Source organism: Melitaea cinxia, chromosome 7, assembly GCF_905220565.1.
Source record: "Melitaea cinxia chromosome 7, ilMelCinx1.1, whole genome shotgun sequence".
NCBI lineage: Eukaryota > Metazoa > Arthropoda > Insecta > Lepidoptera > Nymphalidae > Melitaea > Melitaea cinxia.
In genome coordinates, this window is record NC_059400.1 from 16675709 (window position 1) to 16689732 (window position 14024).

Here is a 14024-nt window from a genome sequence, read left to right on the forward strand (position 1 = left end):
GACGAAAACATAGTCAACTAAATACTACTACAACTAACATTAGCTTTCGATTAAATTAAAAATTATTAAAATCGGTACACCCAGTAAAAAGTTATTGCGGATTTTCAAGACTTTCCCTCGATTTCTCTGGGATTCCATCATCAGATCCTGGTTTTCTTATCATGGTACTAAACTAGGGATATCTCCTTTCTAACAAAAAAAGAATTATCAAAATTGGTACATCCAGTAGAAAGCTATGCGGTATAATACAACGTCGGTCGACGAAAAAAGTATCAAGTAAAAACGCATTATTAGATATAACTCGAAAAGTAGTTGTTAGATCTCAAATAAATTTAAATGGGACCAATTGGCACACACCACCTTTCGATTAAAAAAAACATTTGTCGAAATCGGTCCACACGGTCAAAAGTTCTGATCTAACATACATTAAAAAAAAATACAGTCGAATTGAGAACCTCCTCCTTTTTTGGAAGTCGGTTAAAAAACGGATTATTTGGAGCATGGAGCATAGAGAAATCTCTCTCTCTCTTTCTCTATGCTCCATGATGTGAAGTATAAAGTTTGATATACATACTAACAACAGGTGGCGTGGCAGACATAGTAGGTTTATTACAAACAATTTAAGTATATTTTACTTTAATTTTAATCTTTAAAGAAAATATTTAAAATCAAGTATTTTCAGATTTTTAAAATTTAATCATTTCCTCACAATTTTAACACTTTTTTTAACTCCATTTTGTTTATAAACGTGACTGAATTGTCATACTAGACCATTTATATTCATTTTTCATCTGAAATTCTGGACGTTACGATTTGAATTTTTGATTGCATTTTGTTTACAAACATTTAAATTTTTTTTTTCCGAATCTCAAATACGTGAATTCTAAGTAAATTTATATTACTACTCTCATTATAAAATGGTATGTTTCTGTAATTTAAAACTTCTTTTGTTTAAAGGAATCAATTTTAAACCTTGTATACTATTTTTAGGAGCCCAAAACGGAACTTCAAAAAAATGCAATCGCGGAGGCACGTCGCAAAGAACTGGAATCATATCAAAGAGCCATAGATATACAATGGTTGAACAGTCGCATGGAGGACGGAAGGATGGGCCGGTGTCTTGCGTTAATTCGGAAGGAGGCTGAAATGGAAAAAGATTTTCAAGAGGTAACCTAATACTTCTTCTAAAAAAATTGTTTTGAATTAATGACTCATCTGTAGTCAAAAGAAGCTCAAATAATAACGGCAATTTTTTAAATGTGATTATTTATTTTATAGCATGAACTACGCGCGACTTACAATTAGAACTAGTGAAATGACACTTCTCTCTTTAAATCATAAAAATACAACCGAATTGAGAACCTCTTTTGGAAGTCAGACTCATAACATCCTGAAGAAATTTTAATATCAATTATATCAGTATAAATGTATTAAAGTTTCAGGCTGATAAAGAACATTTTACAACTCAGAAGTTTTCTTAGGCATACATTTAAAACAGAACTATATGATGTTTCTTCAAAAGTACATAAATATTATGCAAAAGTTTTAGAAAACAAGTGTAAAAAACCCAAAAAAAAAAGAAAATAAAAATCCTCTAAATTATATCTAATTTAACTAATAATTTTTATGTTGTTAAAAAATTATTTATAAAAAAATTTTTTTAGAGAACGGATCACGCAGCTATTGTAGATGCAAGAGCAAAGAAAGAAATAGCTCTCAGCGTACAAATAGCTAAAGAGAAACGTGAGGAAGCATGTCAACTGTTAAGAAGACACTACCTCAGGGAACATGACCCCAGTCTTAGAGAGCTTGTGAAGAAATTACAAGCAGGCTACGTACGCAGGGATCAACAGCAGCAAATATTGCATAATCAATATCGGAGGCTGCAGGAGAAGGTGAGAAAACAATTCAATTTTTTTATATGTTTAAAAAGATTTTATTTAACTTGTTATGTATGATATAAGTATGATATAAAATCGTTGATATGTTGCAATATTGACCTTTGTAATAAAAAAAAAACAAGGTAATTAATTTTTATCTTGATCTTGATTTTAGTTTTTATAATTTTCAAATTAACTAAATAAGAGTACCTACTTAATCTTGCTACAAGCTTTTATAATACATAAATTGTGTAATGACGTTATGTAGAATCTTCTCTTGTATTTTCCAAAATAAAAACATACATAATAAACAAATATCATATAAAATACACACACGGTCGTCTGTTTCTACGGTAAGTTGTGTTACAGGTAACAGCCGACTGTTATAACTATATATATATATATATATATATAAATACAAATATTATATTACACACAGACTCAGGCGGGAATCGAACCTGCAACCAAGTTCCAAAGGCCAAATCTTTGACATCTCTCATCATCATCTCTGTATCTTTGACAGTCAATTTTGACTTTTAATTGTGTCATTCAATTTGACTTATGACAAGCTCTTTTGTCTGTCATGTGTCTTTGACAGCTGAAAATTACTATCTTGCTTCGTATTTTAATCAATTATCTAGAATTTCAATTTCTGTGGTTATTTACATAATAATGCGAAGTTATATCAGTAAGCTACGGTAATTATATCTATTCGTTTGGGGATATGAGGAAATAGATTAATATACATACATAGACTGCTAAAATTATAACCCTCATTTTGGCTTTACCGTAGCTGACTACGTAAAAATGGTACGTATGTTGTGCTTTTATTTTTTATTATTTACACTTTATTGATGAACAGATAAACTAACATTTGAGACATTGATAATTCTTTATGAATATAATTACGATTTTTGTTCTACGGGAATTACCGCGATTTTACTATTGAAACTCTCGATATTACCTGAGGTAGGCCCTAGCAGGAAATTACCTCCTCAAAATATGGAGTAGCCCGACTGTGGTAGTACATGGACTTTACAGAAGATCACAGCTAAATAATACTGTTTTCAAGCAGTGTTGTGTTCCTGTTGGTAAGTAAGGCGCTTTGCGATCTTCTGGTGTTGCAGACTCCTAAGCTACAGTAATCGCTTACCATCAGGTGAGCTGTACGCTTGTTTGCCAACTCAGTTATATAAAAACAAAGGAATATTTCGGTGTCATTGTATCACCTGCGACCATAGTGCCTGCAACAACAGGGTAGTATCAGTAGTTTCAAAATAAAATCGCGGTAAATCCCGTGGAACAAATAGTGTCCATAGTGACGTGAAAGTTTAAAATTTATATAATAATAATGAATGGTAAAGTTGATTACAATATAACTTTTGATCAAATGGATTTTGCTTTCAATATAGGCAGAAGAAAATCGCGCGAACAGAGCTCTAGCCGAAGCGTCGTATAATGATCAAGAAGAGAGTGACAGGCAAGAACAACTAAAGATCGAAAGAAATACCGAGTATGGTTTGGCGATACAGCAGCAGCTAGTAAACAAACAGCAACAGAAACAGTGCGAATATGAAGATATGTTATGCGAGAAGAGAATGATCGATGACGAAATGAGGACTATTGCTGACGAGGATCAAAGGTAAAGGATATTTTAAAGGTTTAGGGCCAGTTTCACTGATTGTAATGTTTATCATGCAAATAATGTATTATAATAAGATTTTTAATTTGTAATTGTTTTGCTATTCAGCAGAACATTCATTAAGTTCAATATGCAGCACATAAAAAAAATGTTTTTCATTCATACAGATACAGAAATTAACATCAAAAATAGACCTTAGAACTTCTGATTTAGATGCATAGACTTTAACAACTGGAGGTAAAATAGGCCATTATCCACAACTATAAGATTCATATTAGTAAATAAAAATATCTCATATATAGAGGAATTTGCTGATAAAAAAATATAATATATCAAAAAATTCTATCTGTTGGATAGTACCAAGTACCATCAACCAGTGAAACAGGCCCCTCAAAGTATCTGAACAAATATTCGTATATAAGAGTATGGGAGTGTTTGTTGTATCAGTTGTTTGTTGATCTGTTTGATCCTTTATAAAAGGTAGTTATCTTTTATTGACTGACGCGTCAGCCGTAAATACAATATTGTTTACGACAATGACGTAATTTGGATCATTCAATCAATAAATTTACAAAAGGCAATTTGTTTTTATGCTTGATTGGTTTAAAATAATGCTCGAATGGATAATAATGGCTTTACAATACAAATATTGTCTATTGTAGACCAATAATAATTGTGTTTGCAGGCAAACGAAAAAAAACTAACTTCAATTATATCGACAAGTAATACAACGTATGTAGACGAATAATTGGTCAAGTAATTACGCATTATCAAAGAGAACTCCAAAGTTGTAATCGGATCTCGATGAAATTTAAATATGACCACATGATAAACATCGGCTTTCGATTAAATAAAATCATTAAAATCGGTACAGCCAGTAAAAAGTTATGCGGATTTTCGAGAGTTTCTCTCGATTTCTCTGGGATCCCATCATCAGATCCTGGTTTTCTTATCATGGCACCAAACCAGGGATATCTCCTTTCCAACAGAAAAAGAATTATCAAAATCGGTTCATAAGCGACTGGTCAAATTAAGTAACCTCCTCCTTTTCTGATGTCAGTTAAAAATACATAGACAGAAATAAGAAAACTAACGATATCCAAATGTATAAATAGTGGTCTTATCATTAAAAAAGAAATCACTTACAAAGATTTTTATTTGTTTATTGTTAAGCAGTTACAGAATTATTTATGTTTAACAATATATTTTCATTACAGAGAACTACAACATAAGCACGATCAAACTGAAATAATGAGAAACGAAATGATAATATTCCAGAAAGAGAGAGAAGCTTGGAAAAAGAAACAGAAGGAGATGGTCGTTATAGAAGATAGGAAGATAGAAGAACAGAGACAGGTCGCCTCTGATAGAAGTTCCGCTATGTGAGTTTTATATACCATTCGGGAACACACTAAAACTAAGTAATCTCTGGAGGGTCAATATCCTTTGAATCTCACGCTTTTTCTAGCTATATTCATTTACTCATCACATTGAGGGCTTTTTAAACTCAGGTGAAAGTAATTGAGATTTTCAGTTAGCAAAAAATGATTTAAAACCATATTTCGGTACTACCACCGAGGGGAAAGGAGGGGAGGGGTAAATAAAAAAATGGGTCAAATTCCCTTAACAAAGAACAGAACACTATGTTCCGAACACAAAGGATGCTCAGAGTTCTGCTTTCAATTGAATTGATTACTATAGGACTGTAACCTACTATACTGTACTAAAAATTAAAATTTGCCATTTGTGGAGTACAGTAAAAAAAAAAAAAACTAGTAGTTAATGCTCTAGTAGACTAATAAATATTTAAATTAAGATTTAGAAATCGCGCGTATCAACTGTAGTCTATAAAATGTTATTTACTTAGTACACAGGCTCAAGGAGGGAATCGAACCAATGACCAGGGTCGTTAGGTAAGCAGGTTCACGGGCAGCTAAAGAAGTTTTAGTTCAGTCGTGTGGTCTAAACCACACTCATTTTAATTTTTATTTTATTATATTATATAGGAAATCAACGCAAACTAGAGATTGAAATTGATTAAACTTAAAGCGATTTCAATAAATTTTCAGAGTAGCGGAGAGAGAAAAGAAAATGCAACTAAAGGATGAATCTAACGAAAAAGTTGCAACTAAGATGTTAGCAGACGAGGTAATTTATTAACAGTATTCAATCAGATTTGAAATTCAATGTAACTTGATGATTTTTGTTTGTAGTTGTTATAGCTTAAATGTTTTTAATAAATATACTTATAAATAATACATATATAAAGAATTAAATACAAACAATACACCCAGACTTAGGCGGGAATCTAATCCACGACTCCCAGAACAGAAAGTAGAGCCACTGCAAACTGCGCCAACGAGCTAGTCAATTAGAAATGAGTACTTATTATACATTGAACGGTTTCAGGCAGCTCGGCAACACCGTGATGATTTGATCACCCAGCTTCAGTACCAAGAATGTCTCGAGAGGAACATTCAAGATGACCTTGAAGAGGAGGAAAGGGTCCAAAAAGCTAAAACTGAAACCAAGGAGGGACTGCTGTCTCAGATGGAGTATAAAAAGAACAGTGTTTTAGAGGAGCAGGAGAGAGATGCTGGCTTCAGGAGGAGTGTTAGTATACTGGCCGACGCAATATAGCCTACCTAGGGTACTCCATTGATGGCTAAAGGTGTTGCTACCCTTGTAGTAGGTTTATGGCCTTTAACATTCTAGAAGAAAAAACTGGCTACCATGAGTAAACTTTAAATAATTTTGTACCTAAGAGAAAAGTACATTATCCAATAATAATAATAATGTCATGTTTTTTTTATATACAATTAGGTCGGCAAACAAGCGTACGGCTGTTGCTCTATGTCTAAATCACCCTCATTTTTTAATTATAATTGAATTGAAGTATTGTTAAATAGTTTTCAAACCACAACAAGTGTCTTAATGATGTATGAAATAAAAAAAAATATCATAAATTTATCGTACTAATTTGAAATTATGAATTGCAGATGGAGTTACAAATGGCGGACGAAGATGTCAAAGAAGAAGAAAGGAAACGTAAAATAAAAGCACAAAACGATCAATACTTTTCCGATCTACAGCAACAGATACAAGACAATGCCGCTAGACGTGCGAAGGAAAAAGCGATCGAGAACAAACGCGATGCAGAAGATAACGTAAAATATCAAGAGTGGTGAGTTGACGTATAATGTACCACTAAGGGGTCATTCGTAAATGACGGCAAACTAATTTCACGATTTTTTTGACCCCTTTGTCACCTGTCACATTTATCAGGCCGTACCTAGTGTGAATTTACATATTTACATTACAGTGTAATGTACCACTTATATAAAACAATAATACTTTTACATAGAGGTCGTCTGTTAATCATGTGACGTTTGAAAGAGTGTTGATTAGTGAATTGTAATGATATATCGAGTAATTTGTGTTTGCTCACAAACAAAAAAAAAAAACAATTTCAATTACATCTACTAGTTATAGTAGGTAGATGGAAATGTAGTCAAGTAAATGCGCGTTTTTTTAGAAATAACTCAAAAAGTAGTAGACAGATGTCGATTATATTTAAATGGAACCACATGAGAAGCACCAGCTTTCAGTTAAAAAAAAAGAATCATCAAAATCGGTACATCCACACATAAAAAAGCATATATAGGAAGTTAAAAAGTTGCTAAAAACGTGACGTGATTAATGGACGAACCCATACATTATGTCCATAACTTGGACGAGTGTTAATACTTTTACTTTGTTATTAGTTTTAATAAGTTTCTTACAATTTTTTCAAATTCACTACTATATAGATAGTGTAATAATATGTATATTATAATAATTAATATATATATATATATATACTAGCTGACCTGGCGAACTTCGTATCACCTTATTTTTATCTGAAATATAATAATAACATAATATATCAAAATAAAATATAGCCTATCTTTTAAGTTGGATCAAACTGCACACGGTGTGCAAATTTGACTAAAATCGGTTAAGTAGTTTAGGAGTCCATTGAGGACAAACATGACAGGAGACTTATATATATTAAGATATATTTTTCGTTTATGTAATGTGTTATTAAACTGGGGTCCTTCCGTTTAACTGCGATATCAGAATCGATATTATAACCTAAAAATGAAATTTACTTGCCCTAACGTTTTATTAAAATAATAAAATAAATATTAAATAATCATTATTTATAAAATGACCGGCGTGTGTACGTTAGTATCGTGGCAATGACCGAGTCATCAAGATTTTTAAGTTATTTATAGCCAATTTTTGTTTATCGTGCGATGCGTATCGGGGCGACGCTCTCTGGCCGGCGCTCAAGAGAGCTTTCATAGGTGGGGACGGCGTCCCAGCACTTTTCACTGCCGGCCATGGATGTGATCTTGGGCTCCTAAGTCGGACACTCCTCCAGCACGTGCTGTGCCGCCTCGTCGGAACAGTCCTGACAGTGGCGGCGACGAGGAGAGGGCTCCCTCCCGGCCACCCGACACAAGTACCACCCAAGCAGCCACGCTCCGAGAGGACCTGCGTGGCGTGTAAGGTTAGCACGCCATGCCGGTACCCAACCACTGCCCGAGGGCCCGCCGAGCCGCCTCGCTCGTCCGATGTCCCACACTCGGACGCTATCGTGGCTTTTGCAAACACCCTATCTTTACCAAACGCGGGACTAACCGCTCGAATTGCGCCCTGAACTTTACTGGCCGTCGAGCGCGAGACCCAGATACGTCATTGCCTGGAAAACCGGAGGAAAAAAGTAGGAAAGGAGTCAATGAAGAAAAAAGAGAAGAAGGGAAAACGGGAGAGTTACGGAGGGATGATTAGCAGGCGTCGGTTTTACGTCAGTACAAGCTTTGTTGTGCGGCCGGTAAGATGTGCACTTTACGTGAGTGCAGCGCCACTGGAAAGTCCCACTTATATACGCTCGACGGAACAACTCTGCTATAAGCAGAGGATTGGAGCACATTTCCCCATGAGTCGGTTACTCGATACACTGTCAAAATCATTACATTGATTTAAATTACTTTTCTCCTTCATTATCATCATCATTTCAGCCTATTGCAGTCCACTGCTGGACACAGGCCTCCACAAGTTCGCGCCAAAAATGCCGTGAACTCATGTGTGTTGCCCATAGTCACCACGCTGGGCAGGCGGGTTGGTGACCGCAGGGCTGGCTTTGTCGCACCGAAGACGCTGCTGCCCGTCTTCGGCCTGTGTATTTCAAAGCCAGCAGTTGGGTGGTTATCCCGCCACCGGTCGGCTTTATAAGTTCCATGGTGGCAGTGGAACTGTGTTATCCCTTAATCATCTCACACGACACCCACGGGAAGAGAGGGGGTGGCTATATTCTTTATTGCCCTAGTCACACAGCTTATAATGAGCCGCTACTGCTTCATTTTCAATTATAATTTCGGTTATGGTACGCCTCCATGTACCTCTTACATGACCATATACGGAAGGACGCCAGTTTAATAACACGTTGTATAAACGTTTAACAATTTAATTTTTTTAACTTACCACTATTAAAATGAATTATAAAGTGATTATACATACTTAATGAACGTAAAAAAATCTACATATAACTAACTACACTACTAAAATACTAACTAAAATAAAAAATCAAGGTAGCAAAAACAATCGTCAAATAAAAATCTGTTACTGACTTACGTAATGAACCCTACATTATACAATCTATGTATTATCTTGCCAGAATGTCTACGAAACTGTGTGAAGTTTGACACGGATAGATTGTAGTCTAGAATATTTTATTTTTATTTATTTTACGCTTTATTGTACACCAAAAAAATAAAATAAACAAGCGACATAGGCTACTTTATATTATAGTAAATGTGCAATTGTTCTGCGATAGCTTAGCAATTATATCGTACACAATACACATACCATGTCTTATAAGCACTATCGTTAAGTTTGTACATTTAAATGTCGCGGGCAATAGTTAGTTTTAATAATAATTTTTTTTAAAAATGCTTGTTAGTTTCTAAGCTGTAGATGCACCGGTGCTTTGCTGTGATAATTGTGAATAAATATCAATTCTATTCTACCTATGTAGTATTATTAGGGTCCATCTATAAATTATGTCTCGCAAAATTTGCCCCCCCCCCCCCCTTAGTCACAACAAGTCACAAATTCTTTCACATTTTTTTGGTCCCACCTACCCATTGCCACATCTGGATACCTTAAACAAAGACCCCTTACCCTTTTCCTACCCGCTATATGCCAACTTGTTTTATAAAACCGACCCTTTAACCAATTTTTACTATGACTTCAATGAAAATGTATTACATATATCTTTCATTACAAATGTATAGTTTTTCATTTCAATTATTGATATAGAATAGAATTGATGCCATTGTGTATTGCAGTAGTATGCAGTATAGTGGTCATGTAATGTAGATGTGATGTACAATCTTGTGTAATACATCTCAACATTTACAAATATTTATCTAGATTTCAATATATGACAGTAATGATTGCACAATAATTGTTGTCAAGTTGCAATTTTAAAGCGATAATGCTGCCACTGCTGAAAATTCTTTTCTATAGTAATAATCAGGCTTAGCAATTTTTGATGAGAGTTTGTGACAATAAGCGAGTGATTCGCAATTAATATCGTGGCTTGTTTTAACAGAGCTGTTAATCTTATTTGCAGTAAGTTCTGTGACAATGGTCATATAGATTTGTTTGTTTGTTTGTTAAATTATAGATCTACTTATTTTTTAATTTTGCTAGAAAATAACTACTATTAACTGAAGATTCTTAGCAGACTTAATTGGTATCAGGAAAAAAATGCCCATACATTTGGTGTCATGCCAAAAGAGGCATTTTTATATTCATATCTTAGACGTTTATTTGTTATATGTACGAGTACAAGTATTGTACTATTAGACTGTTCAAAAAGGCTGAATAAATTTCGCTTATTAAAAATATTTTAAGACTTGCTTACAAAAGACTTCTAGCTAGAAATTCATTCCAAAAATATTTTTTTCAAAAACATTAATTTGGAATTTACCAAATTACGTTTTTTGTTCTAAACCTCTTTCACTTTAAAATTAAAACAATTTAATTAAATGCATTTAACTTTAAAACCATAATTATAATGGTTTAAAACTTGAGTATTTTTAAGTTAGATCAAAAAACGCGTAATATTGTTTTTATAATTCATTATTAATATCTTATGAGAACGAAAAAAAAAAGTAGATTTTATGGTGGTTTTTGACGTCCGTCCCATGACTCATATTAGGATTGTGTAGTTACGAGAATGTATTTAGAAAAAAGAAAAATAAATTTCTTTAATGATTATAACAAAAAAAGTTAATTATGTATTTAGAGGCATTACAACAATAGTTATATTTGAATAAAAAAACTCTTACAATGTAATTACATATCTAATTCACAGCTGTTTTATGTATGTCATATATGTATCTTTTAGTTTATTAAGTATTTGTGGACATTATATACTATTTGATGCTTAGACATGATTGAACTGAATTATTACAATGTAAACAATTATCTTCATATAGTAATGATCAAGCAGGCGAAGATAAATATGTAGTGTCAAATTATCTAATTGTACTGTTGATACAATTAAAACTCGTTGATCTTGATTATATCAGAGCGATTTCGTATTGTGTATGATCTTAAGTCTTATGTCGATATTATTCTTTAATTGTATCAGTAAAGGATATTTGGAAAGTCATAAAATTTCAAAAAGGAAAACTGCAGTTACCCCCTTTTACTTGTCAGCTGAATCACGTTATCGCCTGTAGCATCTTTTATATTATTTTAAAATAATATGTAATTTATTTATTAATGTAGGAGTAGATGATTTGTAGAAACTCGTTGTCAGCTGTATTTGCACTGTGCTAATAAAAATTAAAACATATTCGTACATTTATTATTATTTTTACCCTTACTTTAATTTCTATAATTATTAAGATCGTAAGTATAATATTGCAATAGTAAAACATTTAAAGGAAAAAAACTGAAACATATGAAAGATTGCTAATCACACAATTAAATACCTACGAACTAAGTTTTAAATTGAAATATTAGTTGTCATTTGAAGTGATTTATTGGAGCCCTAAAGAGTATTGTCTTGTGCATATCTTGTGTTTAGGAAGTATTAAGCCCAAGTAAAAACGTTGATTTAACTTAAACAGTTTAAAAAAACGAGTGTGCTTTAGACCACACGACTGAAGTAAAACTTATCTAGCTCCATCTTACTTACGAGTATATCTCCCTCTCGACTTTCGTTAGCCTGGCCCGATCGCACTTTTCGTAACGCTCTCGTCACGTATTCACCAGCTCACTTCTCAAGTCGAGCGTGCGTAAACAAGTTTCACTTAAAAAAATAGAAACATTTCTTTTTATGTGACTGTCTTAACAAATAGTTAACATTATGTAAGGAATTAGAAACATGTTTTTTTATACTACTAGAACTTTAAACAAGCGTAAAGCCCGTTTGATGGTAAGCGGTTCTAAGTTTTGAGCCCTAACTCAATATAATTACTTTAAATATAAATATATATATATAAATATATATATATATATATATATATATATATATATATATATTTTATTTCACTAGATCGGCAATCAAGCGTACGGCTCACCTGATGGTAAGCGATTACCGTAGCTTATAGACGCCTGCAACACCAGAAGCATCGCAAGCGCGTTGCCGACCCAATCCCCCCAGGAGCTCTGGTCACCTTACTCACCAACAGGAACACAATACTGCTTGAAAGCAGTATTATTTAGCTGTGATCTTCTGTAAGGTCGAGGTACTTCCCCAGTCGGGTTGCTCCATATTTTGAGCAGGAAATTCCTGCTGTGCTCTACCTCAGTTAAAATAATATAATTTCTCAGGCGTAAAGAAGTTTCAGAAGAAAGGCAGAAGATTATGGAAGAGCACGTTCCTAAGCTGTTAGGTTATGTGCAACCAGGCGTTATTACACCCGAAGATGTGGCGAACCCGCGCTTAGCTAGCCTAGGCGTTAATATAACTTGTAACCGACCCAAGAGACTACCGAAGTGTAATGCCCAATGTCGGATTTTAAGAGAATATTGATGTGTGATGTGTTTTAAAACTATTTGTTATTTTGTTAGTTGCTGCTTCATTTTCCATTATTAGATTCCAATAAAGATTTTGTGATTTTAATGTGCTTATTTATTTGTTTTTTAAATTTATATTTTTTAACTGACTTACAAAGAAGGAGGAGGTTCTCAATTCGACTGTATTTTTTTTTTTTTTAATGTATGTTACTTCAGAACTTGTGACTGGGCGGACCGATTTCGACATTTTTTTTAATCGAAAGATGGTGTGTGTCATTTGGTGCCATTTAAATTTGTTTGAGATCTAACATCTAATTTTTCTAATAATGCGTTTTTACTTGACTATTCTCTCGTCGACCTACGTTGTTACTTGGTTGGTGTTACTTGTCGATGGAATTAAAGTCGACTTTTTTTTTCGTTTGCGAACAAATACAATTATTAAACTTAAAACTTAATAATAATTCAAATGCTTAAAACAGTTTTTGGTTTATAGTGGACTTGGTTTCATTTAAGTTTTCATAATAAATCAACATTGACAAGGGTTTGCTGCCAGCTAAATTCTTCTGTTATTAAAATATTTAGAACCATTCTTATGGTAGTCTCTGTTAGGTATAGGGTCCAATAAAAAAACGTATTTATATTGAAGTATTATTTATCCTAACTTCCTACTTGGTCAATATGAACACGATATTCTAATTTATCGTACTACGTAACTAAGTAATAGCAAAAATGGTCAGATTAAAAATAATCATAGCTTTTATATTTATACATTATAGAATGTTTTTGAACGAAGAGGGAATCTCCGGTCAGATATATTATTTTAATTTAAAATGTAACAGATAATAATCTTCGTTATAAATATAAAATAATAGGACCAAGGACAATGCAAACAAGGGAGAGGTAACAATTCAGCAAGTAATTAGAACGACCGCAGAGGGCACTGGAAACGTTTAAACGATTCAAATTAATTTCAAATTCGCTGTCTGAATACTAAAAAGGGTATGTGTGTGGGGTAGCCACATTTGTAGAAAATATGGAAGTGAAAAGTATATTAAATATTATCTAGATAAACGAAAAACTGTACTTCACAGTTTGTAACTGTCTTTAAATATGTTTAATGTTTAAAATGTGGTGTACAAGTATAAATAAATAAATAAAAACTCGAGAAACCAATCCACCATAAATTCGGATAATTTTTCATGTTTTCTCAAGCTGCTTACTTGAAAATTTAAGAAAATTATGAGATGTCTGTTAGTCCACTTAGTACCAGTATAAATGTGTCTTTACCATACATGGCTGTATTATTTAAGTGATGGTCATTGCCAGAAATTAATATTATAGTTTCAACAACCTATTTATATTTTTTCAATAGATGAAAATTACGCTACAAAGTCAGTACTTTTTCACATTCTATCTCT

At 33.1% G+C, this 14024-nt stretch overlaps 1 protein-coding gene across 1 annotated transcript in view; it reads left to right on the forward strand.

Annotated features, from left to right (window-relative positions):
• LOC123655436 (trichohyalin-like) overlaps positions 1–12712 on the forward strand; it is a 37044-nt gene extending 24332 nt beyond the window's left edge. Inside the window, exons 7-14 of the mRNA XM_045591247.1 lie at positions 991–1167; positions 1665–1895; positions 3293–3522; positions 4740–4904; positions 5592–5670; positions 5932–6135; positions 6522–6706; positions 12421–12712. Of these exons, the coding sequence (XP_045447203.1) occupies positions 991–1167; positions 1665–1895; positions 3293–3522; positions 4740–4904; positions 5592–5670; positions 5932–6135; positions 6522–6706; positions 12421–12622 (1473 nt within the window). The 3' untranslated portion in view covers positions 12623–12712. The remainder of the gene's footprint in view (positions 1–990; positions 1168–1664; positions 1896–3292; positions 3523–4739; positions 4905–5591; positions 5671–5931; positions 6136–6521; positions 6707–12420) is intronic.
• Positions 12713–14024: the final 1312 nt, after the last annotated feature.